General features: G+C 44.7%; 3 protein-coding genes, 1 long non-coding RNA gene and 1 other non-coding gene across 13 annotated transcripts in view; 4 read left to right on the top strand and 1 right to left on the bottom strand.

The window, feature by feature from the left end:
* Positions 1 to 760: 760 nt before the first annotated feature.
* Positions 761 to 843, top strand: trnal-cag (transfer RNA leucine (anticodon CAG)). Its single transcript has one exon. It is a non-coding gene; the product is annotated as a tRNA-Leu (tRNA).
* A 32-nt stretch (positions 844 to 875) lies between these two features.
* LOC148316530 (uncharacterized) lies at positions 876 to 24,445 on the bottom strand. 3 transcript variants are annotated; one of them, XR_015840129.1, is made up of 8 exons: positions 24,095 to 24,445; positions 23,900 to 24,017; positions 22,859 to 23,110; positions 21,089 to 21,284; positions 20,888 to 21,014; positions 16,900 to 17,059; positions 16,405 to 16,597; positions 876 to 4,597 (listed from the first exon to the last, which is right to left on the bottom strand). It is a non-coding gene; the product is annotated as an uncharacterized LOC148316530 (long non-coding RNA). The 3 variants fall into 3 exon arrangements; XR_015840130.1 differs by having other exon boundaries at positions 876 to 2,204; XR_015840131.1 differs by lacking the exon at positions 23,900 to 24,017.
* rp1l1b (rp1 like 1b) lies at positions 2,667 to 15,046 on the top strand. 2 transcript variants are annotated; one of them, XM_088285884.1, is made up of 4 exons: positions 2,667 to 2,792; positions 4,082 to 4,612; positions 5,630 to 5,783; positions 5,865 to 15,046. In XM_088285884.1, exons 2-4 carry the CDS (start codon positions 4,193 to 4,195, stop codon positions 14,489 to 14,491), a joined length of 9,201 nt encoding a protein of 3,066 aa, XP_088142010.1. In that variant the 5' UTR covers positions 2,667 to 2,792; positions 4,082 to 4,192; the 3' UTR covers positions 14,492 to 15,046. The 2 variants fall into 2 exon arrangements, with proteins under 2 accessions (XP_088142010.1, XP_088142011.1); XM_088285885.1 differs by lacking the exons at positions 2,667 to 2,792; positions 4,082 to 4,612 and adding an exon at positions 5,287 to 5,508.
* blk (BLK proto-oncogene, Src family tyrosine kinase) lies at positions 17,507 to 21,376 on the top strand. Of its 4 annotated transcripts, none has more exons than XM_088285892.1 (13): positions 17,507 to 17,605; positions 17,667 to 17,757; positions 18,242 to 18,272; positions 18,790 to 18,883; positions 18,964 to 19,062; positions 19,124 to 19,227; positions 19,291 to 19,440; positions 19,693 to 19,845; positions 19,928 to 20,107; positions 20,369 to 20,445; positions 20,651 to 20,801; positions 20,906 to 21,037; positions 21,111 to 21,376. In XM_088285892.1, the coding sequence occupies exons 2-13, from the start codon at positions 17,668 to 17,670 to the stop codon at positions 21,311 to 21,313; spliced, it is 1,464 nt and encodes a 487-aa protein (XP_088142018.1). In that variant the 5' UTR covers positions 17,507 to 17,605; position 17,667; the 3' UTR covers positions 21,314 to 21,376. The 4 variants fall into 4 exon arrangements, with proteins under 4 accessions (XP_088142018.1, XP_088142017.1, XP_088142020.1 ...); XM_088285891.1 differs by having other exon boundaries at positions 21,096 to 21,376; XM_088285894.1 differs by having other exon boundaries at positions 20,647 to 20,801.
* fndc4a (fibronectin type III domain containing 4a) overlaps positions 24,028 to 27,101 on the top strand; it is a 9,663-nt gene continuing 6,589 nt past the window's right edge. For 2 of the 3 annotated variants that reach the window (XM_088285902.1, XM_088285903.1), the window contains exon 1: positions 24,028 to 24,430. In XM_088285902.1, coding sequence (XP_088142028.1) covers positions 24,355 to 24,430 — 76 coding nt within the window. In that variant the 5' untranslated portion in view covers positions 24,028 to 24,354. The remainder of the gene's footprint in view (positions 24,431 to 27,101) is intronic. The other variant, XM_088285901.1, reaches the window with a different exon arrangement.

Genomic DNA, 27,101 nt, shown 5'->3' with positions numbered 1-27,101 from the left:
TATTTTGAGAAGAATAAACATGTCAGTGATAAAATTATTATTTTCATTAATTTATTTGCATTAACGTTTTGACTGATTACTATATTTTTAACGACCATGTATAGTAAGGCTTTAAGAAAAACGACCACGTATAGTAAAGGCTTTTTTAAAAAAAACGACCATCTATAGCAGTGCTTCTCAATTATTTTCTGTTACGCCCTCCATAGCGAGAAGAAAATAATTCGCCCCCTCCACCCACCGCTCTAAATAACATTTTCGTTACAAAACAAACCGGTACTGTCGATTAATACTCTCTGCGCACAATGCAAGCAGAGTACCGCCACCTACTGGATTGGAGGTGCAGTTACACTTCGTTGTCGTACGGCGGGAAAAAAAGCATGTTCCCTCGAGGCACACGTGCCCCCCTCAGCATCGCACCGTGCCCCCCAGGGGGACCACTCCACTATTTGAGAAGCTCTGGTGTAATTTGTGCTGGAGATGGATCATCCCAGAACACGAGTCTTCAGGTGCCAGCTTTCGCCATCTTGTGGTCAGTGTGAGAAATGCTGCAGGGGACAACTTCCGGGTATCCAAAACAAATAAACGAAACGTTCTTCCATTTGTGTCTCGTCCTACGCTCTATTTTCGTTTTAGGGACAAAAATTAAAAATCAAAGTTTCATTCGTCTTTTCCTCACTGGTTCCTACTAGCAAAGTAGAAAATCCGTTGCTACGCACTTATCTTGGTTTTATATACACTAAATGTGTTGGAAATCTTACACGTCAGGATGGCCGAGCGGTCTAAGGCGCTACGTTCAGGTCGTAGTCTACTCTGTAGGCGTGGGTTCGAATCCCACTTCTGACAGTATTTTTCCACCCCCATAAAAATTTTTTTGACAACAATAATCTAACTAGATCACGTTTATAAATACAGGATTGTTTACTAACTTGATTGGCTGTAATTTCAGCATCAGAGTTGTATTGATTAGCATTTTTTCAACCCCAAAGAGAAATGTCTTTAATTTTTTTGTAATATTTTTCCCCCACATATATAAATGCAAACAACATTTAAATCCAACATACATAGTATAGTAATCCATCGATAAACTAAGACATTGTTTGTTTTGTCTGCAGAGTGAACTTGAATACTGGCATGAAAGAGAGAAAGTCCAACTATCTCCCTTTTTGGCCAACCTCCAAACTGCAGCTTTGGACTGATTTCATTATCTGCTACCGTGCCAATCTCATTACTGTGGGATTAGCGCTGCAGGTTTTCTCAGATATACTGCATGGGGTGGTGGCGACCCTGGAAAAAAAAATTGTTTCTGCAAACTGTACGATGGTGCACTTGATAAAGGTTTAGCTGTGTAACTAACTGAATTTTAAAAGGGGAGCTCGTGTCAAAATCATTCTTTGGAAAAAGTAATTTTTCAATGCAAGCACAAGGACACTTTTTGACATCAATTTAGACAGAAATGAAGCTTGAATGTAAACAAACAACTGCAATTCTTTGATAGCTTTCAGTGCATGCCTGTGAGGAGTTTGCATGCATTTCTCCCTGTGCTTGAGTTGGTTACCTACGGCTACTAACGCTTCTTCTCACATTAATTCATTGATGACTGGCGACCCTCTTGCCCAAAGTCAGCTGGAATGGGCACCAGCTCACCCACAAACGTTACAGCAGTGTCCAGCAGTCAAGCTTAGCCACTCGTAGACGTTAATTACTTGTGATGGTTGAATTGAGGCCAGCCACCCAGCAGAGCTAAAGAGCTAAGCCGCACTGCACATTCCCAGTACTGTACCAGTAAAAAAATGGTGCAAAAAATGCACAAGCAAATTATGCGTCAGGAAACTAGCAAATATGTTGATCACTGTTTTCCAGAGTAAAAGCAGCAACGTCATCACTAGCTCGCCCTCATGTGACTCAGTTCGGGGGTGGGGGGGGCTTCCTTTGTGCTATTTTCTCCCCTTGGTGATTCAGGACATCATAAATCAGCCCACCTAGCACATACCCCACCCTGGTAGCGAGCCATCAAGCTCCTCAAGACTGCGGACAGATGGTGCGCGTGTGTTTGTGCAGGCCTGTCAACAGCGGCAGAGCGAGGTGGCCTCCGGTGATTGAGCGCTTCTCCGAGGACACGAGAGGGCACGTTGCTGGCCTGGAGGTCTCTGATAAGGTCTGACCGCTGGTGGGCTGGCTCCCCTTTTGTCCTTGAGGAGAGTGAACTGAAAGTGAACACACCCACACACATGAATTGGAAAGCAAACTCACAAATGAGGCCGTGGAGTTTTAAAGCGTCAGACGTAGAGTCACGTGCAGCCTTTTAAAAGTTACTTCCTTGATACCAACACCTGTTGTGTTTATGTGCATTTTATGCTTAACAAATGTATTGTTAGAATAAATCGGCACCCAATGGGGAGGTTTAAATGATTAGCATTCGAAATTAAAATCATGTGAATGAATGTGTATTGCATTAGAAGATTAAAAAAAAAAAAAAAAAAAAAAACGGCAGCCATGCCGGTGACTCAGGCAAAACATTGACGAGACAAGTTTATCAACATTAAGTCGTTAGCTAAAAGCGTCCTGGTCTTTACGCAACCAAGGCGGTCCAAGTAAGTCGTGTCCAGCAGATTTTCAGTCCAATCTTGCGAGCGATTATCCTTCAGGCTTTCCAGGCTATCCTTAGCCTCCTTGTGCATGTGATTAGCGCTTTGTTGCTCTGCTGGACGGACGCAAACTGAAAACGAAGCTCACAAAAGACGTGCGGACCTTTTCGCCTCACTCGGTTTTGGATTATGAACGTGGAGCAAAAAGTGAGTATCGGTACTTTTGGACTGAATAATGTCCAAATGCAAAACTTGAACTTTGAGATGAAACGATGAGTCGATGTAGTCATCGTAGTCTTAAAATCGATCATTTCGAATAATTATGTTCGGTGTTAGAAATAAATATTGATAAAAATCTAGGTATAAAGAACCAATAATATTCTTTTGGCAGTAATGACGGCAACAAATTTTTATTTATTTATTTATTTTTTAAATCGGTTGTTAAATGACCAGATTGCTAAAAGGCAAAAATAAAATAAATCCTGAATTATATATAATTAAAGTCTCATATTTAAAAAGAAAATATGAAGCAATGTTTTAAAATAATGTTAATAATTTTTCAAATAAAACAATACAAAAAACAGATGATTTCTGTTTGCATAGTTATTAGCTAAGCCTCTTTAGCATCTGACATTTTTTTTTTTTCAACGAAGTCACATGACAACTGTAGAGGGAAAAAAAAACTAAGAATTTGTTAGTTTGTGTTTTGACTTGTGCATACCATGGTGAGTTTCATCATAAAATGTCGAACGTAGCGCCATGAATCATCAGGCACGGTGTGAGATGTTTTCACGAAGGGAATCCTCACATTTGCGTCAGGACACAATAAGGAACGACAAGAGTATTTTAAGCAAGGAAAACATTTTCAAGACGCTAATAAAAGGCGGCGAACGACAGCTAAAGCCTTTCTTTAAAAGTGTCAGTCAAGCTTGGCCTATTTTATATTCCTATAGGATCTGCGTTTTTTTGTGCCCGCCATCAATGAATGCATCCTTTTTATTTGAGCTCCCGCCTTTGTCCCGTTGCCGCGCTTATTTTTATTTGCCGATATTTACGCCTTGTGCCGCTAATCCTGACGGATTCTGGGCACTGACATTTGACGAGCGGTACGGGCGAACGTCCGACGGTTTTCTCCCACAATTAAGCTTGTTATTTAAAGGAACGCGGAGGATTTGCGCTGCATTATCGCTGTCTTCATTTGCACTTTAACCGTTATGGAAGCGACACGCTCGCCTGTTATGCGAAATAACGGCTTCTGTTTTTTTTTTTTTCTTTTAAATAATAAAATAATATTTCTATTTATATAAAATAATAATTCATAAAATAAGGGGCAAAATGGTTGATTTGATTTATTTTTATAAATTTCTTCTATTAAAACTCCTTCACTACCAGCGCAGTTAAAATGCAGTTTTTGACTTCTATACCCGTCGATGGCAGTGAATGCGTTAACGATTTCTTTCTAAAAACTCCCTCCCTGACGCCATTTTGTCTTCCAGTCTAGGATGATTCAAGAACGAGGCCTGGGTAGAGGAACATGTGGCGGCTCCACGGTGGTCCCGCACCTGCGTAGCTTCAACTGATCTACGAGGAAGGCCAAAGAAGCAGCCATGTCCTCGCACAAACGCACCTTCCAGTGCTTCAGCGCCGCCCCGGCTTCCCACAAGCACGCCGCCTGCAGGCTCCCCCGCATCCCCCACTCCGACACGGCCGAGGCGGCGACTTGCTACCTGTGCTCGGAGTGCAGACACGCCCGAGCGCTGGAGGCGCTAACCTCGCATGTGTCGCCTCTGTGCCCCTACCACCATCAGCGCCACCGTCACCACCATCAGCACAGAAGGCCCAGCAGGCCCGACGAGGCCTCTCCTCGCGCCAAGAGGGTGGTCCTGATCAAGAACAGCGAGCCGTCCTTCAGGAAGACCGTCGTGCTACAACGCAAAGGCCTGAGGAGTTTTGGGCTGTTCCTGGAGGAGGTATCGGAGCTTATGCAGTACCACGTCAGGAGGTTGTACACCCTGGATGGACACAAGGTCAGAACACAAGATGGACTGGTGGGATAACGTGAAATTGTTTTTTCAGATTTTCGGGGTGTGGCAAGAGCGCTTTTTAAAGCGTCTCGTTGCACGGTGAAAAACCTGGTGGGGCTTCAAGACAGGGGTGGCAAACTTGTGGCCCGAGGGCCATTTGCGGGTTTCAACTACATGCTCATGACGGTTACTAATCAAACCCAATACAAGCTTTTTCAAAAATGACACCCCAATTTTATTGATACTGTCAGAAAAGTATTAATTTATTGATTTAGTTTCCAGTGGGGTGTAAAATTAGGCCAGACAAAAAAAGGTCATCACGCACACGTGCCTGACTGCTACACTGGATCCAGCCACTCGGGTTAATCTGCTAACAAACAGAGAGATTATATTTTAAATCACTTTGTTGTGACGTTGATTTGTCAGGAGGACACACCCCACGCATGGTACGTAATAAACCGTGGTAGCTTGATTTAAATTGAATTCTTTTTGGATTGAGCCGTTAACTTAATTGACATCTCAAATTTCAAATTGCAACGGGAATTTTATCAATAACTTGAAAAAGGCCCTGTGCTCCAGAAACAAATCTCACAGGGTCACAAACCCAAATGTCCCGAAGGACTGTTTGGTCTTGAATAAACTGCGCACAAAACCTTGATATCTCACTTCATTGCCATGTCGGTCTCGCGTCATTCTGGCATCCACAGACGCACATGACAAAGCTTGCTGTTGTGCTGACTAAGCCTCTCTTGCAGGACTGCGCCGTCATCTGCAAGGCTTCCTCGGATTATCCTGGATTAAGACATTTATCTTTGGCAGGGATGAGCAGGACTCAGCGGCACGAGGAGCCAAAGCATGAACTATATATTTTTTTTTTTCATAGGCGGGGAAGTCACAAAGTAAGCCTTCTCGTTGTGGACACCTGAAAGAGTTGACCAAGACGTCAGGATTTGAGACGTGGACCTACAATTTGTTGGACATCAGATTTTTGTAAAAATTATTATTTTTGTTGGGTTTCAGGTGGAAAATGTTCAAAGCGTCATCCACTGTCCCAATGTTCTGGTCTGCGTGGGACGGGAGCCTTCCCATCCTTCCATTTTGGAGAGATTTCGTAAAACCGCCGAAGACAAGCTGCCAAAGCTGAGTGCGAAGGCGGGACTAGCCAGTGATGAAGGTAGGAGAATTACGTTAAGGTTCAGAAGAAGTATGCGGCAATTAACTTGACTCATTCTTTTTCTTTTGCTACCAAACAAAGGACAAGCAGTTCAAGCAAAACTATCTGCCAACCGACCCACGAGGCATTCAGTGTCTTCTGAAAAGTCACTTCCAGATGGAACGGAATCTCTCGATGACGCTGGCTCCGTTCCCCCCACCGCTGACGGAACACTAGACGACGATGTGGAAAAACAAGTCCGCGTCAACAAAGATGGCAGCTTGTCCATGAAGATGAAAGTGCGCTTTCGGCTCGAAAACGACGAAACCTTACTTTGGTCCACCGAGGTGAGAAAGTCCTCCAACAGGGCCGGCGAGCTCCCTCAGGACCTAAGTAGCGACAGAAGCGGCTCGGGTTCGGAGAACTTTTCTACCGGCGAGCCAGTGGAGGCGTATATCACGAGGCACCACCACAGGCATAAAGAGTGCTCTCGCTATCCTCACTGCTACAACATCTGGACAAATGCGGCCGGCATGCAGGGAGATAGTTGCGGTGTTCAGACGTCAAGCTCAAGTGCGTCCTCCTACACGGTGGTCTCCAGGAAGACCGTGGTCCAAAGATCAAGCGAAGAAAACACAGAACTGGTGGAGCATGAAACATGTGTTGAGGCCTCTGAAACTGTGGAGTACTGCACCATCCGCGCTGGGTCTTGCACGATGAGCAACGGTGAGCAAAAAGAAGAACCTGGATCTGCTGTCAATAGCGACGATGCTTCACAAAGTGCGACGAGACCATCCTCGCAGAGTGAAAACCCTGGCCAAGAAGAGGCCAAAGAAGGCGCTGGACCAGATATGTCAAGGAAATCGTCGTCAGCATCCAGTGACACAAAACGTCCCGGCAAGATAAAAAAATCCCCAAAGTCCTACGCATGTTACTGTGGAACATCTAAGGATGATACAGAAACAAACTCAGTGGTGACGGGCAAAGTGGAAAGACAGCAGAGTGCCATGTCGGTGAAATCAGATGTCAGTCAGAATGAAGAACTCGAAGGTGGAAAGGAGGAACGAGCCACAAGTGCCATGTCAGCTCATTCAAATGCCTCAACAAAGTGCAAACCAGATGTCTTAGAGGGTGACGAAAGACCATCGCGTCAAACGTCAATCAAGTCTGAGGTGGGAAGTGAACCGTGTCAAACAGAAAACGAAGCTGCTGAAGAAAGGCCAGTGACGGCCGTGTCATCTAAATCCAAAACTTCAGTCACATCCCGGGGATCAGCTCCCGTGGATGAGGAAAAAGCTGCGGAAGAGAATGCCAAAGAAAATGAGGAAGGGGAACAAAGTGAGACTGAAACTGGACCGAGAACACAAAGCCAAATGTCTGTGTCCAAAACCTCTGAAGCTGATGATGCAAATGTGATCTCAGAGGCTGTTAATGGCTGCACCGAGGAGGTACCAGTGGAGAGAGGGTCGAGTAGCATGTCGGTTGTCTCTGCTACATCAGAGGCAAGGTCAAGACAATCAAAAACCCCAGAAGTTGTTTTTGGTGAAGATACCAAAGAGGCAGCTGAAAATAGACCGCAAAGTGCAATCCAATCAGTGAAATCGACAAGTTCTTGCCAATCAAAATCATCCACAGCTCCAGATGGAGGAGTTGACGATGAGTGCAAAAGTGAAGCAGGGAGCAACATGTCATGTCATTTAGAAGACGCTGCTGATTTTTCTGCAGAAAACGAGTCTCACTGTTCCGAGAATGAAGAAAATGAGCCGACAGAAGAAAGGGCATCAAGCTGCACATCTGCTAAATCAATCCAATCGCACGTATCAGCAGAACGATCGCCCAGTGCTTTGTCATTAAAATCTGCAAAATCCGCCAAATCAAACATCTCAGGAATAAGCGGCCACAAAAATATCACAAATGGAAATGTGAGAGAAGAATGTGATGAGAGAGCGCAGAGTTCACTGTCAGCTCAAACTACAAAGTCAACCTTTTCGGTGAGATCAAAAACATCAAAAGGAGATGCCGATGCATGCAACGCTGAAGAGAGGGCACCAAGCAGCAGGTCGGTCCGATCGGCGAAGTCACACATTTCAGCAACGGCTGTGTCCGTAAAAGATAGGATTTCCGACCAAGGGTCCGATTCTCCGCTGGAGGAACACAGTGAGAGCATATCAATAAGCTCACTGTCTGGTCAGTCAAGTAGATCAGCTCGATCCAGTCGGTCGAAACGCTCAACTGAAGTTCGTAGACCTAAATCACATGCTTCAGAGAGGTCTCAGGTGTCTGAGGTTGTTACTGAAGAAGTCTCAAGCAGAGCAGGGAGTATACAGTCTGCCAAATCTTCAAAGCCAAACGAATCCAAACTCTCAGCTGAAGAAAATGCTTCTCGTCAAGATTCTGTGGAAAGATCGTTAAGTAACTTGTCAATCAGATCGGCAAAATCTGCAAGTGTATCTGCAACATCTAGCGAGGTTTCTGAACTGATGAGTGAACACAGCATCGAAATTGCAGAAATTGAGAATGAAGAACAAATTACTTCCGATCTATCGGTTGCATCAGATGCATCCGCTACGACAAAATATTCCAAACTTGATCCACCAGCTGAAGAAGACTCTGAACGTGCAGATAATGACGAGGACCAGGAGCCACCGGAAGAAAGACCAGTCCAGACACAGGCTTCCGATGTCGTAGAAGACATGTCTGAATGTTGTGCTACTTCGGAAAGAGCTCCTAGCTCCTTGTCTGCCAAGTCAGCAATGTCCGCCCGCTCTGCAAAGTCAAAGACGTCAGTACACTCACCATTTTATAAGCCCAAAGAAACAGATTCAGAGCATCATGATGAATCTGAAGAGAGATCAGCAAGCAAAGCCTCTGCCAAATCAACCGGGACAAATGTATCTGAATCTCCGAGAAGTTCAACAGCGTGTGAGGTTGCTTCAAAAGAAAATGCCGCGGAAACAACGCAGAGGCCGCTGAGCGCCGTCTCAGCTAAATCGTCTCGATCTGCCAAATCAGCGCCGTCAATTACTTCAGCAAAGTCCAAATCCTCAATTGCAGTGGATGAAAACAATGTGGAGAATATAGAGAGCACAACGAGCAGCCCCTCTGGTAAATCAGCTAAATCCAGGAGGTCAAAATCCTCAGCAGCGTCAAATAAGTCTAAAGACATCGGAGATGTTGCTAACATTAATGACATTGAGAGAGCAAAGTCTATTGTGTCGATATTGTCTGGAGGATCCAAATCATCTCTAAAACCTCAAACTGAATGTGGTGAAGAAGAATGTGAAGATGTGAGAACACAGAGTGCAATGACAAACAAGTCAGATACATCTTTAAAGTCAAGGACATCAAAGATATCAGACAGGAGCAAGGTTGAAGAAATTCAGGGAACATTAACTGCATTGTCAGTCAAATCAAATCAGTCTTCAAGAAGCAGAAAGTCAGGAAAAGACTCCAGTGAACCCACTGAAGCAATTTCTGAAAGAACCAAAAGCGCAATGTCAAATGTGTCTGTGAAATCCAAGAAGTTGGACCTTGATGTTGTGGCAACTGAGGAATCTGAACATAGAGCAAACACAGCCATGTCATCCAATTCCAAAGTGTCAGCAACATCTGAGGTTCTGGAAAGAAAAAGCAAAGAGTCAGCCAAATCTGTAAAATCCAAGAAAACGGATATTCCACTGGATGAAAATAATGATAAGAAAACAAAACCCATTCCTCAAATTTATGAGACTTCAGCTAATGGAGACATGAGCTCTGAATCAGTACCAAATGGTCCTAAAGATGCTATAGATGCTGACAACAAAAGTGAAACACAGACGATAGATTGTGATGATGAAGCTCTTGTCCCGTCAAGCCTGCCAAACGCATCCTTAAATGAAGTTGTCAATGAATGGCTTAATAAAATCCCGCCTGATGGAGAACTGTTCGACATGGAGGAGTTCAATGGCAATGCAGTGGAAGAAACCAATGGCAACTCTGCATCTGAGAATAACATAAATGGACTAAATGAGGAGAGTGGCGTTTCTGACAATAAAGGTCAGAAAACGGCAGAGGAAACAAAGGCAGATAATCGGCGAGATCCTGACTCCAAGATATTTCACTCTACAGTGCAGGTGATGAAAGTCCTTCTCAATCCAAAGCTAGACAGATGCAACAGTTTGCCAGAGGTTTCTCCTTCGTACGGACGTAAACTCAGCACTTCGGCCACAGGTCTTTTTGATTGCCTTGCAAAGCTGCAGTTAATAGATAGCAATCCGAAAAGTGCAGATGAAAAATCTGAAAGATACAAAGCACTCATGGACATTCTTCAGTCTCTGTGGCTTTGCGAGCCCGCAGAAAATGAACCAGTGCTGGAAGAAAAAGCCGACCGGCATTCTGACAAGGATTTTAACCAGGGATCATCCTCTGGCATAGATGTCAATAGTGGCTCGACCGGTTCTGGGAAGAGCAGCGGTGGTAGGAATCAACCGCAAACCCTCCAAGATACACAAGGCAAAGCACAGGAAGTCCACCAGGATGAAGAAGCCGGGGGAGGAGAGGAAGAACAAATGCATGAGGGAAACTCAAAGGGAGATACATCAACCAATAACACGATTAGAAGTAATGACAGTCCAAGAGAACTGTGTAACAGCCCACAATCCTCAAACAAAAGCTCAGACACTGGTCAGAGGCTTGAGAGAGATGAGATTTCTGGGAGTCCGGTACAGTCCAGTAAAGAGCGATCTCACGACCCTGATCCTGTGTGGGTCCTGAGCTTACTAACGAAAATAGAGAAGCAGTTCATGACTCATTATGTCAACGCAATGAGCGAGTTCAAAGACCAGTGGAACGTAGATGATAACGAGCAGCTCGACAGGATGATAAGCGAACTGAGGGATGAGATCCACAGGCGCATTCAAACGAGTATAAACAGAGAATTGTGTAAGATTAAAGGTCGGGCGGGCCTGCCGAGACCTCCCAAAGAAGCAAAGTCCAGACCTTCAAGCACTCAGACGGATGAGAGGAGACGAAGACTTAGGATGAAAACCAAACCATCCGGGAAAAGCGATGATTCTGCAACGAGCACCATTTTTAGCGATCAGCGTGGTGAAAACGAGGATGACAACTGCCCATGCGACTCATGCGTTAAGATGAAAATGTCACTGGGGTCTAAACTTCCCGCTGAAATTATGAATACTGCCCCTGTTCTCGTGGAATTTGATCTAAAGAGGATTCTTCAGATGAGGAATGATGATCATACGCAGGATCTTTTGGTCAACGGTGAAACAAAAGCAGCAGCAACATTTGTTGGACAGATTCTTGACCACGCTATTCAAGAAGTAGCGGAAGATGAAGATGTGTTTGCAGTTTCGGAATGCCAAAATGAAGTAGACAAAGTGGGTGAAGTCATGACTGAAAATGACCGATCAAAAGAGGACAGTGAGTGTGCAGTCTCAGAAGGAGATGCTGAAACCAACCCAGCTGAGGATGAAGATGAAGCAAAGGAGCCCACTACTCCAGATATACCACAAGGGGAACCGAAAGAAGATGGCGCTATTGATATGGCAACTGAAACACCTGCCACTGGAGAAGATGAGAGTGATGATGCATCCACCATGAAAGACTCAAACGATGGCGCAGATGCCAATGAAGAGGTAACTACTGAAAATGCAATGACCGCAGAGGCAGAAACAGAAGATGAAGGTGCAGAACAAGAAACGGCAACAGCAGTAACAAGCCAACAGGAATCCGAAGAAGATGAAGAAGAAGTTGATGGTGAAGAGGAGCATCCTGCTGCAAGTGGCGACGAGAATGATGAAGGACCTCCCGCAAATAATTCAAAGGATGACGAGTCAGCCAACGATGAGGAGAAGCATGAAGAGGGTCCAGACAATGCCACGGTTGAGGATGAAGACGCACCACAAGATGACACCATCATGGCTTCAGATAAGAATAAAAATCAGGAAGAAGAAGAGGCAAGAGATAGTGAAGAGAGTGATGACGCATCCACCGTGAAGAACTCAAATGATGACTCAAATACAGTTGATGAGGTTTCTGCAGATGAGGGCGAAGACAAAGATGCGGAACTGGTTACTGAAGGATCTACTTGTGAACATCCATCTGAGGCTGATGAAGAATTGGCAGAAGAAGACCAGGACGAGACTCCTGCCATTAGCGCAGATGAAAATGATGATGAGGTTAATGCAGGAAATGAGCTGGCGAGTGAGGTTTCTGAGACCGGCGGCGATGAAGATGCAACACAAGAGGCTGCTGTGATGGCCACAAGTGAACAGGGATCTGAGGAAGATGAGGAAGGGGGAGTTGACAGTAAAGGGGAGACTCCTGTCACAAGTGGAGCTGAGAATCAGGATGCGGAAGATGAGATGATAAGTGAAGAAGTTTCGGAAACCGCCAATGATGAAGATGCAGCACAAGAGACAGCCTCGAATAAAGGCGAATCTGAGCGAGATGAAGAAGTAAATGGAGCAGAGGAGACTCCTGCCACAAGTGGAGCTGAGAATGAGGATGCAGCAACTGAAGGCATTCCTGAAACGGTGAAAGATGAAGATGGTGAAGAGGCAGTCACTAGTAAACCCGAATCAGAGGAGGAGGACAAAGAACTGAAAGTCAATGGTGAAGAAGACACTCTAGCCATGAGTGGAGATGAAAATGACACAGCCCCTAAGAATACCGACGGATATGCGAATGATGGTGTCGTTGCAGAAGACGAAAGGATGAGCGATGAGGCTGCTGACACCGCCACGGCCGAAGGTGAATCTGAGCGAGATGAAGAAGAAGTAAATGGAGCAGAGGAGACTCCCGCCACAAGTGGAGCGGAGAATGAGGAAGTAACAGAACAAGACGTCGAAGAGGATGAAGGGTCGAGTGAAAATGTTGCTGACACCAACACAGTTGAGGAAGCAGCACCAGAAGCCGCCGAATCAGCCAATTGTGAACAATCTGAGGAAGAGGAAGAGGAAGAGGAAGAAGGAAATGTCGATGTTGAAGAGGAGACTCCTGCCACAAGTGGTGCTGAAAATGAGGACGAAGCTTCGGCAGATCAGGACGCGACAAAAGATGGGATGATAACTGAAGATGTTCTTGAATCGGTCAAAGATGAAGATGCAGACAAGTCAGCCACGAGTGAACGTGAATCAGAGGAGGAGGACAAAGAACTGCAAAGCGGTGGAGAAGAGGAGACTCCTGCCACAAGTGGAGATGAAATCGACACAGCCGCGAAGAATACCGACGGATATGCAAATGATGGTGTCGTTGCAGAAGACGAAAAGATGAGCGATGAAGCTGCTGACACCGCCACAGCTGAAGATGTCCAGAGTGGACAGCAATCTGAAGAGGATGAGGACTGTGATGGTGAAGAGGAGACTCCTGCCACAAGTGGAGATGAACATGACGGCACTGCTTCAAAAGAAGACAACGACGACGATGCAGCCACGGTGGATGATCAAACAAATGCGCAAACTGAAGAAGAAGAGGATCCCGATCCCTCTGCGTGTGGAGACAAAGACACGGAGGCGGAAGAGGTTGAAGGCAGCGATGAGGAACGAGTTGAAGCTGGAACAGATGAAACCGAAGGAGTTGCACACGCAATCGAAGGTCCAGAAAACAATGCGGATGATAATGAAAATGTAGTAGAAGAAGATCCGGTCTTAACAGGTCACAGTGGAGACGATGCAGAGGAAGATCCGGACGAAGAGGATTCAGCTAATAATGAAACATGTGAAGATGTCACCACAGCAAACACAAGCGAGCAGGAAGAAGACGAAGCTGCGGACAGAGCCGAGGATGACAGTGGCGACGACATTGCAGAGGAAGGTGAGGATGCTAACGAAGAGGGTAACGATGAAGAGTCTGCATTGTCGGAAAAAGAATCAGAGAACATCGCTGAGGACCAACATGCAATCATGAAGGAATCTGACCTTGACGAGCCAGAAGAAGAATCTGAGGAACCTATCGAAAACGATGAAGAAGCAACAGGTGGCGGTTCTACGGAGGCTGTCGTAGAAGAATGTGATGAAGGAGAGGATGGAAGCAACGAGGTACAGCCGGCTGAAGATAATCCAGGAAGAGCGTCACGGGAGGATGAAGTCTTAAATAGCGACGATGACGAGAACGGGGAGCCCGAAGTGACAAACGACCAAGGTCCAGATGATGTGAGTGGGGCAGAAAACGAAGACAATGGAATGGGAGACAATGGAAACAATCAAGACGAAACAAATGGAAAGACAATGGAAGCATCTGAAAATGAAGAGGAGAAACCCGAGGTGATCAATCACGAAGGTCCAGATGATGCGATGGATCCGAGTGCCGAAAACGACATAAGAGACGCTGATGACAAGGAACCAAATGAGAATGAAGAATCCGAGGTGACCACCAATGAAGATCGAGATGTTGAGCGGGGGACTGAAAATAAGGAAACCAACGAAGAATCCATTCAAGACCAATCACAGGAAGACGATGATCATGACAAGGAAACTTTCAAGCCAACTGAAAAAGGAGAGGAAGAACCCGAGTCCACTGACTCCGGCGAATCGGCCGACGGCGAGGATGAGGCAGAGTCCGATGACGGAGAGGACCAAGAGAACAAAAGTGAGATTCCCAGCAAGGCTGCCGATCAGGAAGCCGATACCGTCTTGGAAAGGACAACCTTAAGGGTTAATACAACCTTGAATAAATTGAGTGCCGAGTCTGAGGACGGCATCTATGCAGACTGCGAAGATTCGGACGGTTAAACTTGAACGCCGACTGGGAAGTGCAGCCGAGATCACGGTCCATGCTGAGAGACGCTGGCGTGATGTATACCTCCACTACAAATGAGCAGCAGAACCACGACCTCAATGATGGGGCAGCTAAGGCAACAGACTCATGCAGTTGTTCAAAAAAAAAGTGAAAACTTGAAGATGCTTATGTACTGTATATTCAGATGTTAAACTAAAAGGATGTCTCAAACCGGGAACGCTGGTTAGATTTCTTTGTTCGTATCTGATAAAATGGCCAATGAGTGTATTTTTGCACATCAGCGAGAGCAATCCAGTCATTTAAATGTTTCTACATCCCCCCTCCCCCGTTTTTAAAGTACGTTTGGTTTCAATCTTGAGTTTTTGATCCAGTGTATCTTTTAGTTACCATTTTGAAATCTTAACGTCGAGATCTCAATTAGCTGACTCGCCCGTAGTTGAGCAAAAGATGGTGACATACAATAAAATATATCAAAACTAAAACCTCAGCTGCATGTAAAAAGCACTTTTTGTCTGTCAAATAAAATGTAAATGCACTTTAAATACTGATTGCGGTCATTCTTTTTTTTTTTTAAACAGAATACAAACCCCTACTGATGTTATTAAAATATGTTGTCAATGCAGAAATATGTATTTTAAAAAATCGAATTATCTACGGAAAAAAAGACATCTAAGAGTTTTAGTGAGTCCCGCATAGCACAAAAGTCGAGAGGCTACTAGTTAACCCGTGCCCGGGGCCCAACCCACCTGTGGGTTGGATAAAAGGGAGCTCCTAAATTGAGATTTGCCGCTTCGTCTGCAGCAAATCCCAGCCCCCCCATTAAGACGGAGCTGATGGATGTGCACGCAGTCACACTTTCCCACTGGCGGCCCCCTGTGGGCACATGACACCCGTAATTGGTGTCACCCTGATTGACTGTGGGAGTCCAAAGTGAGGTGCAGGAATGATGTCACGTGGCCGACGAGCGCCTTTCCCCAATGACTAAAAAAATGGGAACAACTTGAGCACAAGTATTTGATTTTGTAGTAGACAAGCGGGCTTTGTACATGTTATCGTTACTCATTTCGCTAGCTACGGTCTCCCTCCCCTCAAAATGATAAGTCCGAGCCAAATAAGGTTTCGTCCATCTCAAGGTTACATGGAGGCCACGAATGACTTAGCATTTGCTAATTTTTTGGCATCCTTTATTTTTAATCTAATTATTTATTTATTTTTAAAAGAGAGGGTTAAGGGTAGTGTGACTGAGCATTGAAGGAATGACGAAGAAAGAAAAACATTGCTGAGGAAGCACCTGCTCGCTGGCACACAGCTCTTGCCACAACAAACACTGGAAGAGTGAACGCCGTCAACCGGGAGCACAATCACGCAATCATGAAAGGGAGATGGGGGGGGGGTTCCCCTGTCAGGTGTTTACGCCAACAGCTGTCAAGCAACACCCGCACTTTCTCCAAGGTCTTCGTGGTCAAGCTTCGGCTCGTTCGGGGGGAATTGGAGGTGAGTGACGGGTGACGTCCCGGAGGACCTTGAGGGATGCCTGCCTGCTGAATGCATCATCACGAGGGGGTCGCAGGACGGGGGGGTGGGGGGCTTCTTATTGTTCCTTATTGACAATCACTTTGTCTTGTTAGGGTTCATGCAGGAGCTTCTCATCACTTCCGTGTGTGACAGAGGCCAAAAGAGGTTCCCACACAAGCAGGAAGTCCAAGCAGGACGTGGATGGGACTTGGAGTTATAAATGTCCTTTAATCGTCCAGATTTACATTTAAATGTGAAAATTAAGTGATCGAAATCAATCATGACAGCAGATTAACCAAAGAGATGATGTGCATCCAATTTGAAAGCAAATCAATTCAGAAACAATCACTTTCCAGGGTTCTTTAGGAAAAGAAGTCAAATCAGAACTTACCTTGTTGCCACCTCTTCACATTAATAACGGTCGTCACATATGACAAGAGGCCCGAGATACCGAAGGAGACCCCACGCTCGCTTTCTTTCCCACCGTTGTTGAGGTTATCCTGTGGGGCCACTTAGGAGGCAGGATGCAATGTCAGGGGACCCCCGAGCGGCATCCGCCAAGGCTTGGGAAGAAAACAAGGTCCCTGAAAAAGACGGCACAGCCAAAAAAAAAAAAAAAAAAAAAAGTGAAGAGGAAAAGGGAGTTAGTAAACCAGGACGCACTTGATAACATTCTCTGTGCACCTGCAGCGTGAGTTTGTGTGAAGCCGAGTATGCGCGGACATACACATACGCAGGTGGTCCAAAGAAAAAGCTGTGAAGTGTTGCCCAGTGGAGTAATATCACCCCCCCCCCTCTTTAAGTTGGATAAATCCGCGCCACCACAACCACATAGGAAGCAAACATTTCCTCCACTGTTGTAAGATTGATTGTTCCCTCCACTTACTGTATGACATCATCGGTCCTCATCGCCATTCACAAAGCATGACGAGCTCACGGTTGGGATATGATATAAGTTACACTCAAAGGTTTTCGGAGGGGTCAACACAAGAGTGGCTGGAGGGCTGTAGGAGGAGTAAATCATTGCCTGTTACTCCCTCTGGTGGCTAGAAAGCGAAAAAAAAAAATGTCAGTAAAAGCCTACAAGAACAGCTGAATCGCAGTCATAAGAGGGTGTGCACACTTGTGCAAACACATCACAATTTTTATTTTTCTTACCGTCTCAATAGGATTAACAAAAATGCAGATTAACGGTGAAAAAAAAAGTGAATTTATTTGTATTGATCTCATTTATTCAATTCATTTTTAAGAAACTTTTTGAACAGGGGTGTGTAGACTTTTCATGTTATGTTAACTTCGCTGTTTAGCGATATTTGGTCAAACATGTACTATGCTTTATTCAAAGTAATAAAACACAAAAACTGGAAAAAAAATTTTGTTTTTTTTGCGCCTTGCTTGAAAGTTGACAGTTAAAAAACTTGAGATTCCGTCCGTGAGGCGAGCGGAAACAGAAAGCGCCGCGAACTTTAATGAGGGCGCCCCAGCGCCCAAGGGAAGGCGGGTGGTCTTCATCACGATAGAGGGAAGAAGACGCAAACGGACTTTTGACATCTGCAGGATCAGAAAAGACGCCCGCGACAAACTCGAGTCAAGTATGTATGCTTGCAAAATAAAAAATGTATCCGAATGATTAAGAGGACGATCTTAATTCAGGATGGGCTGCACATGCAGTGGTCAAGTGGTGGATGACAACTTTCACAAAAGAAAGAGGCGCTCCTTGGATTCCCTGGCGTCAAATCACATGGTAAGTAGAGACGTGAAATCTGCCTGATAATAGTTTGGGATTTTTATAATTCATTTTAATTTCGTTTTGACTTCTGCATTTTAAATTCAGCTATTTTTCATTTGTTTTGGGATTTTATTTCATCGTGAACGAAAATGGTCTATTCAATTTTAGTTAGTTATCTTGTTAGTTTTCATGAACCATAATAACCTTGCTTGAAATGCCCGCCATGTGACTTTCAAATTTTTATCCATCACCATAATAAAGCCTTTGTTTACTCTCACGTTATGTTATGTATCTTGAATGTTGCAAACATTGCACACCGATTTTTCACGGACAGGCAACACTTTAACATACGTATAAAGTCATACAAGAGTATAAATAAGTCCCTGGACAGTCATATATATATTTTTTTTATATATTTCTGTTCTCACGGATGTAATCTCAAACAACCAAGTGGCAACTTTTCTGACTTGCAATGCAAAAATGTTTTTGTGTCTTCTAGATTTGGGGTGGAAACACTTACTGCGATGCCGGTAATCACGCAACACTTCACGGCATGCTTTGCAAAAAAGCCTGTGACATATAAGCGAGTGTAGCCGTAAAAATAAGACGATGCACTTTGTGGCGACGGCTTGTGCATGAGTCGCTGACAGCTGCTGTTTACATAGACATGGGCAGCAAGGGAAGGAAACATTTATCTGAAATCTGTGTCGAAATTCCTTCAGTGCGCTTCCGTTGCAAAAGATTACTTCGGAAAGGAGCTACTTGGACATAAACGAGTGCTTGTGCTGCTTTCATAAAAGAACGGTTTAATGTCAAAGGAGAAATATCTTTTGCGTGACGATTGCTTTTTGTGTTGGTTTCGTTGACATGAGTTTTTGTAAAAAAAAAAAATAAAAAAAATGGGGGGGGGCAAGAACTCATACGGAACATATTAGGTAGAGGACAGGAAAGGCAACTGCCTCGAGGCAAAAATGCCCCCCCCCTTTAATTTGTCTGGCAGTGAATGTGTTAAATGGTCTTAATACGTGCAGCATCTTCTGTGTTCAGACGATGTCGTGTTTGTGGCTCAACATGACTTCAAGCCCAGCAATCACAGCGAACTGTCTTTCGGGAAGGGAGACCAATTTAAGGTGTTGCAAGAGTAAGTGGTTCTCGCACCTCATCGTCTGCACTCTGAAGCGATAATCCAAACACTCGGGACACCTCGGTGTTGTTTCTAAGAAACGGAGATTGGTGGCTGGCTCGGTCGCTGGCAACGGGGTACGAGGGTTTCATACCGGCAAACTACGTCGCCCGGGCGGACACCCTCGAGGTGGAGAAGTAAGTTCCGTGCATCATCCGTACGGGTGAGAAACTGCTAAAATAACTGGATATACTCTAGATGGTTCTTCAAGGATCTAAGCAGGAGAGAGACCGAAAGGTTGCTCCTTGCACCTGGAAACAAACCTGGAGCCTTCCTCATCCGGGAAAGCGAGACGTGTCAAGGTGACGGCGACTCCAGGGGACAGCGTCCCTATTGTGGTGTCTAAACTTTTGCTTCCGAATTAGGTTCCTTCTCGCTGTCCATCCGAGATTTCACACCGGAATCCGCCGATGTGGTGAAACACTACAAGATTCGCTCTCTGGACAAGGGCGGCTACTACATCTCCCCGTCGAACACCTTCCCATCCCTGCAGGAGCTGGTTAAATACTACACATGTGAGTGACACTGCTGGGACAGGCTGACAAACGTCAAAGTGGATTCGTAATCACGCAGGTCATGGTAAGCCACAAAAGTGGATAAGCGGTCACGCTGTCATGAAGAAACCACCACCACTAGGGGGCAACATAGAACAGGGGGAAACTCCACACGGGCATAATCCAGATTTTGTTGCAAACTGTAGAAAGCACACACGCGTCTTCTTAGTGATCCATGAACTTCAAGTATGGTGTCTTTGCGTGTCCCGCTAGGTACCGCGGACGGTTTGTGCCAGCGTCTGTACGCCCCCTGCAAGAAGAAGCCACCCCAGCTGCCGTGGGCTCCGGATGAATGGGAGATTCCTCGCGAGACGCTAAAACTGGTCAAGAAACTCGGGGCCGGACAGTTTGGAGAAGTATGGATGGGTGAGTAGCGCAAATCCAGATCTGGAGTGAAATTACACGAGCGACGATGGCAAGGTAAAAGACTTTTCATTTATAATGTCAGGTTATTATAAGAACACGTTGAAGGTTGCGGTCAAGACCCTGAAGGAGGGCACCATGGAGCCGCACGCCTTCCTGCAGGAAGCCAACCTGATGAAGCAGCTGCAGCACGAGCGGCTGGTGCGACTCCACGCGGTGGTCACCCGGGAGCCCATTCTCATCATCACGGAGTTCATGATCAACGGTAGGTCAGGCTAAACTTGCTTAGCTAGCTAACTTCAGCTAATACTAGCAAGCTGCTAGTGGTCCCAAGCTAAATTCAGCCAGTAAATTATTTAGGTTTAGAATTGTCTATACATACCACAAGATGGCGGCAAAGCACTACTTTTCTATTAGATGAGTCCGCCCAATTGCCATTGACCGCAGGATCTACCCCTTGCAAGTAATTTACAACAAAAAAAAAGTATATTAAGAAAGGTGTGTTGTGCTTTTTGTCATCTTGCAGGATGTCTGCTGGACTTTTTAAAAACGGATGAAGGAAAAAAGCTCAGGCTAAATAAGATGATAGACATGTCAGCACAGGTGGGAAATTACAGTCTGATTTCATATTTCATTAAACGAGCTAAAGATTACGACACTAAATTGTTTTAGAAATAAATTGCAGAATCCTACTTCGCATTATATTATTTACAATGTTGCACAGCTCAGGCTTCCCTCAAAAAGAAAAGATCCTCTCAGAAAAAAAATAAAAATTGATGTTATGCGCCGTGTCTTTAATTCAAGACAGATAGCCGAGGGCATGGCCTACATCGAGAGCAAGAACTCCATCCATCGGGACCTACGAGCGGCGAACATCCTGGTCAACGAGACGCTACACTGCAAGATAGCAGACTTTGGCCTGGCCAGACTGGTCGAGTCGGAGTACACGGCGCAAGAAGGTGCGTTGTACTTGGAATTTTTGTTTTATGCGTGCTGCGAATGGTTATAGTGACGGAGAAATCTGTCAGATGTGAATATTTCTCACCGTCTTTGTGACGAGCAGGTGCGAAATTTCCCATCAAGTGGACGGCTCCCGAGGCCATCAATTACGGTACGTTCAGCATCAAGTCGGACGTGTGGTCCTTCGGAATCCTCCTGACAGAAATAGTCACCTATGGAAGAATACCATACCCAGGTTAGCGATGTTTGCATTCATTCGACCGCTATGAAGTTGCAAATGACCTACACGACAGTGTGGACGCCTCCAGGAATGACAAACCCGGAGGTGGTCCGCAAGCTGGAGTGCTGCTTCCGGATGCCGTGTCCAGAAGGGTGCCCGCAGGAGCTCTACCTCGTCATGACGGCCTGCTGGAAGGAGAGGCCCGAGGAGAGGCCGACCTTTGAGTTTCTGCAAAACGTCCTGGAGGATTTCTTTGTCGCCACTGAGGGACAATACGAGATGCAGACGTGACTTTGAAAAGAACGACATGCACATACATAACACAAACCTTGAAATAAAATTCATTCGATTCCCCTGAGTTGCTGATTATTGCACAGTAAGCATTAAACAGTGCACTCTGATGTCTTTTGCTCGCCAACGTTTTGCTCTGAGCAACCAATCAGAGCACACTGACGACATCAAGAGTCAATTCTTAGACTTTATAAGGACGAATATGAAATCTTATCGGGTGGATTAAGGTCAGGGTCAGGTTAGGTTTAGTTAGCGTAGGGAGCGTCGACGTTACAATGGGCCAGTATTCCGGATTGTGAAGGCATTTTGACTGCCAAGCCTCCATTGGTTGACAAAAAAAGTGTGGGAAACGTAAAAACGGCAGTGGCGCCCCCCCAAAGGTCCAAAGTGCATCAGAAAGCCTGCCATTTCCTGGATGGACAGGAAACAGGAAATGCTTGTCAGCATTCCACAAATGCCACACAGCAAGACAGCCCGGCATAAATATTTGTGTGACTATTTTTGTTCCATGCGTACGGCATGTCATAAACGCCATGAAAACTTTTTGCAAAACCTGATTTTTCTTGAGTGGATCTGGTGATCACTCTGAAAGAGAGCGAAGACACAAATGGCACACTTGTTTCAAAAGAAAAAATACATCAGCAGTAAGATTGTTGCAATACTCGTGTGGTCCAGCAGAGGGCAGTGTAACACTTTCAAACGATCTCTGAGAAACTTCCTGGAAAGATAGGAAGACATTATTCAATTAAACCCTTTTTACTGCAGGTGATACATTTGAGACCCAAAAGCAATAGATGGAAAGTGCTATAAAAAGACCATATACATTATTATTAATCTTTTTTTTTTTTTTTTTTAAATCCCTCAGAATTGTTGATTATGCAACAAGATGCTACTCATTCACTGACTCCCACATCACGCAACAAAAAACGTGAGGATTGCGACTCCAAGTGGATAAAAATAATACCTACACCTCACATGCCTATTTTGAATTGGTATTATGCATGAAATTTTAAAACACATACATATATGAACACTATGTGGCAGATTTTTGTCGACGGCAGGATGTCTGGGAATGTAGTCCCACAAAACACGAGGGACGACTGCATTAGAAAAAGTAATTTCGTGTTTCCGCTGACACCTAGGACACCTCGTTCTCATTCGGTCGCAGGAAGTACAGTCAAGCTTCTCTCATTCGAACAAAGTCAAAGCTAATAAAAGTGGCAGATGTGAAACATGACTGCGCCACCGTCCTCAAATTAAAAGGTGATGTTCCCGAGTGTGGCCTCAATTGATGAGTGATGCTCTCGATTAAAGACTGCCTGTGAAGCTCAGAACACCCCCCCCCCACAATGAACAATCTCATACGACTTCTGTGAATCCGCCTCCTTTAGTCATTTAAGACACGTTAATTATATAAATTGAGCATTAAAGTCATTCAAAACGTTAATTGGCAATTGAAAAAGCAAAGAGGGCTTTTAGAAGCGTAATTGTGATTTGATTGGGCTCCTTAAAACAAGAAATGAATATTTGTATTAAAGTTCTTACACTAGCTGGGTGGTTTATGGCTGAAACTTGATGCGGTTTAACAAGCGTGTCGGCCCCCTCGCCGCAGATTTACACCTCACGGCATGAATGCACCTTAGAGCCACTGATTGATGGCATGCACACCCAGCCAAGAGTTTTCATAAAATCCTCAGTCCGGTCAGGTATATTGCATTGCAGGCCACGGATCCCACAACAATGCGGCGTTTTCTCACAGGCAACGTGTTCCCACAAGTAGTAAACGACTCAGGATACCTGAAAGCAGATGGTACAAACTGCAGTAAGGAACATAATCAACTTTAAATTCAACAGTTTAGCTTTTACATTTTTTTTTCACATTCGCGTTGACCATGACCAATTAGAAATTCCGTTATAACGACTGACATGTAAGACCACCAAAGGACTATGAGCACAAGCACCTTGGAAGCCCTTCTAGTGAGCGGCAAATTAGTTTCTTGTTGGCCTCATGTGCCAATTAAAGTTAAGAGTAAAAAAAAAATCTCCATGACTCTGAAAATTAGGAAACATAATGTAAGTAGCATCAAGTGGAAAGTGGCACAAATGAGCATTACTGTGTGCCACTTGGCTCCAGGTCAAGTATATTAGCAGAATTTGTTTTCCCTCTGATGGCACTCACTTTGTTAAACAATACAGTTGTCTTTTCTTTAGTTTTTTTTAAACATGTAACAAAAAAGCATTTTTAATTGAGCTTGGTGAGCGTTTTTGTATAGGCAATGCATCTTTCTATAGCACATTTCGTTCTCATGGTAACTCAATGCCCTTTACAGTAAAATACCATTTTTAAAGGTGAAATAATTTAAAACATTTAAGCGGGAAAGAGGCAGTTAAAAGCCAAGTACAGGAATAAAAAGCAGTTTACTCAAATAACGCAGTCCAAGAACATGACTTATTATAAAAAGTCTATAAAGATTATTATTAGCATTGTTAGTTTGATGGCCTGAATACCCCCCCCCCATTGCTGTTAGTCAATAAAAATTCAGCTCGGAAAATATAAAATAGGAAAATAATATGAAAATACATCACCTGGAGCATTAGCCGGGAAGACTTTCAATTACCGCTTTTCGCTAGCAGGGTGGCACTGCCGTCAAAAGGCGGGAGGAGGAGAAGTGGGCGGGGCTACTGACGACGCTCAAACTTGTATCTGTCAATCAAAGCTCTCGATGGGCGCCCGTCACAACCCGCGTGCACTGCGCACACCCCCCGCCCCCTCTCGCTCACCTGAGCTCCACAAATGGCCGCCAGCCTTTCAAGCCGAACCCCTCACTTGTGGAATGATAGCGCACGTCGCTGACTCTCAACATGTTCCACTACATCGCCGTCATTTTATTCCTCCCGTAACGTCGCGCGTTGAGTAGCCGCCGCAGCATCCTCCGTTCCGCCCTCGAATACGAGCATGGACCGCAGTGGGCAGACTTGAGCGCTTCTTTTTTTTCTCATTTTTTATTTTGTTTTTTTGCCACCCTCGCCAGAGGAGCGACATGGCCCGCCCGCTGGTTGTGATCCACTCGGCGGTCCTGTTGCTCTTCGGGAGCGACGTGTTCCTGGTGGGAGCAAGTAAGTGACTCCACATTCGCCTTTCGGTCAAACTCGTGAAATCCGAAAAAAAAAAAAAAAATACCGAAGACGTCAACGTCTCTTTTGGACAATTCATTAGGTACACCGGTGCAGTCTAACGTCATCCGCATTTGAGAAATTGTTTAGAAAATGACGCCTTTGCAATTCTGATAATGCTCTATTTCGCTTGTGATATTATGTGCCAGAAAATGTGCTTTTTATCTTGTATCTATATTTCTTTGATACGTTTTAAAATAAGGGAATAAAAAAGATGACTCCCACCTTGAGTGATCAGAATCAGTGTAGGAATAGATTAAATTTGTGCACACCACATGCAAATCAACATGTGACTGAGGTTACATTTTAAGGTCTTTTCAATATTTGCAGGAAGATTAAAAAAAAAATTCATAATGTTTTTTGTTTTATAAAAGCTAGCACTCGCTAAATGTGCACATGTTGTGGCTGAATTAGTAACCAGTGAATTAGCCAGCATGATGCAAGAGTGAGTTTACAAGCCTGCCTCACCTATCTGATGCTCTGGGTTAAAATCTCAGCTCTGGCTTTCCTGTGTTGAGATTTCTCCCACATCCTCAAAACATGCCCGTTGTTGCTGAAGACTCGAAATTTAACGCGAGGGTCAACACTGTAGCTGTTTGTCTGTTTGTGATCGACTGGTGACCAATCCAGGATGTTCTTTGCACCTAAAGTTGGCTGCCATGGACATTTTATCATCTCATTTCTAGTTCTTGCAAGCCATAAAATGCAGTATGCATGCATAATGGCGAAAAAAAAACAAAAAGGTTAAGAGGATGAATACCTCGCATAGCACATTGAGAGGACCTCATTTACTTCCTTTGAATATTTTAAACGTGCATGCATTCACCGTGCACCTCTCTTCCGCGACATAATGACGTCTCCGAAAAACTAGAGTGCCACTTCTCTCGCATTTCCCAGAGAGCAACTATTTCAAAGAAATCGTCTCCACGGCTGTCTCATAAATATCAGCACAGCTGCGGCACGTTGCTTCATAGTGAATGGGAAGGAAATGAATGCAGAAGTTGTTGGCTGAATAAAGTCGAGTCATCTTTTTCAATTTGCTTCATTTTTGACTTGAGCTCAGCACAGATTTTGAGTTGAAGATGAAGATTAGGCGTTAGATCTCGGTTAGTCACATCCATTGTGAGGGAGAGAAATGCCAACACATTGGAATGCTCAAATTTGTTTTTGTTAGACTATTATTAGAAAAGTCAGAAACAAGAGGAAAAATATTTGGTTAAAGCCTAGTATAGAAGTGTTGCTTTGCTGCCATCTTGGTGCCAAGGAACGACGTTGAAGTGAGGTGAGGCGCTTCATTTCTCAACATCGTGCTTTCACTAAGGACATTTTACACTTGACTAGGACTCATTCACTGCCATTGACGGATATAGAAGTCAAAAATTTCATTCATTTTACCTGAGTTGGCAGTGAACGACGAGCATGTGGGAGGCTCCCCATCTTCATATTGGCAACCTGCCGCTTGCAAACCTGCTGACACGCCTCTTCTTATTTGCCGCGGTCATCGTTTTCGTGACCGTCGCATGTCTGTGGCATGTTAGAGGACATCAAGCAAAGTAGATTGTCTTGTCCACATTGCGGCAACGTCGTTTCCGGTATCGGCTTTTAATCCGTGTAGCCGTTGCAATGACTTTAGATGGACACCTCGTCTCAGATGCTTCTCCGGGAAGACACTTTGCACTATCAAAAAAAATAAGAGAGCATGCACATGTATTGTACTTGACATTACTACTGCTACCTTGTTTTTTTTTTCAATTTTTTTGTTGGCTGAATTTACAGAATAGGCCTCTACATATTACAAAGCCAAAGACAAAAATTCACAATCAAGAGAGAATATTTAAAGCATTTTTAACAGTCCACAATTTAACTCCAATGGAGTTAAAATGTACGTGGGAAAAAAAACAGGCCAAAGCTTTCAATACTTTGCGGTGTTCTAAAGAACATAAGCGAGATGAAAGTAATTCTGAGCAAGTGCCAGCGAGAGGTAACGAAGACAGAAGTTTGATCAATAATACACGACGGCGGCGTCTGGGCGAGGAGCAGCGTTTCGCATCCGGTCCAGCATCCTTCGGCAAAGTTTGCACGCTCATGTTGGAAGCTGGACTGAGTCACAATGCAGAAAACGCAAAACACTTGACAGGCACGCTTGGAGGGAACATTTTGAGTTTACGAAGATTCGCGCAGCGGCGTAAGAATACGTGGTCGCGAGACACATTTGATTTAGATTTATGGCAGCGTTTGGCGGCGGGATTTCAAAATTGATCAACATATTAGCGGTGCACCCAAAAGGCAATATGGATTAAACATCAAATTTTGGACCACAAATTCGATTCCATCACAATGCCACTCGCTCGACCTTCTCGCCAAATCCCAACAGCCATCGTAAGTCACGTGACCTGAATCAAACCTGCGCAGGACCGCCATTACGGTGGAAGCCAGCCCGTCTGTTCCTCTTTTGTCTCACTTTGGAAAATCAACCTTTCTCTAAATGGTGATAGATGGCCGCCTGGTGACGCTGTAGGGAAACATCAAGGGAGCGAGAATTCAACAAACCAAAAAAAAAAAGATGCTACGAGGTGGCTTTAAATAGCCCAATTTGTCAAACAAGACGGGGTGG

The sequence above is a fragment of the Idiotropiscis lumnitzeri genome, chromosome 21 (genome assembly GCF_059441095.1).
Source record: "Idiotropiscis lumnitzeri isolate Australia: NSW breed Sydney's pygmy pipehorse chromosome 21, RoL_Ilum_1.0, whole genome shotgun sequence".
Taxonomy (NCBI): Eukaryota; Metazoa; Chordata; class Actinopteri; order Syngnathiformes; family Syngnathidae; genus Idiotropiscis; species Idiotropiscis lumnitzeri.
This window is presented reverse-complemented; position numbering and strand designations above follow the sequence as displayed.

Coding starts and splice junctions, on each gene's coding strand:
- rp1l1b (XM_088285884.1), top strand. CDS start 4,193: ATGTCCTCGCACAAACGCACCTTCCAGTGCTTCAGCGCCGCCCCGGCT. Junction 4,613..5,629: donor ACACCCTGGATGGACACAAG/GTCAGAACACAA, acceptor GTTGGGTTTCAG/GTGGAAAATGTTCAAAGCGT. Junction 5,784..5,864: donor GGGACTAGCCAGTGATGAAG/GTAGGAGAATTA, acceptor TACCAAACAAAG/GACAAGCAGTTCAAGCAAAA.
- blk (XM_088285891.1), top strand. CDS start 17,668: ATGGGCTGCACATGCAGTGGTCAAGTGGTGGATGACAACTTTCACAAA. Junction 17,758..18,241: donor CCCTGGCGTCAAATCACATG/GTAAGTAGAGAC, acceptor TGTGTCTTCTAG/ATTTGGGGTGGAAACACTTA. Junction 19,441..19,692: donor GCTGGTTAAATACTACACAT/GTGAGTGACACT, acceptor GTGTCCCGCTAG/GTACCGCGGACGGTTTGTGC.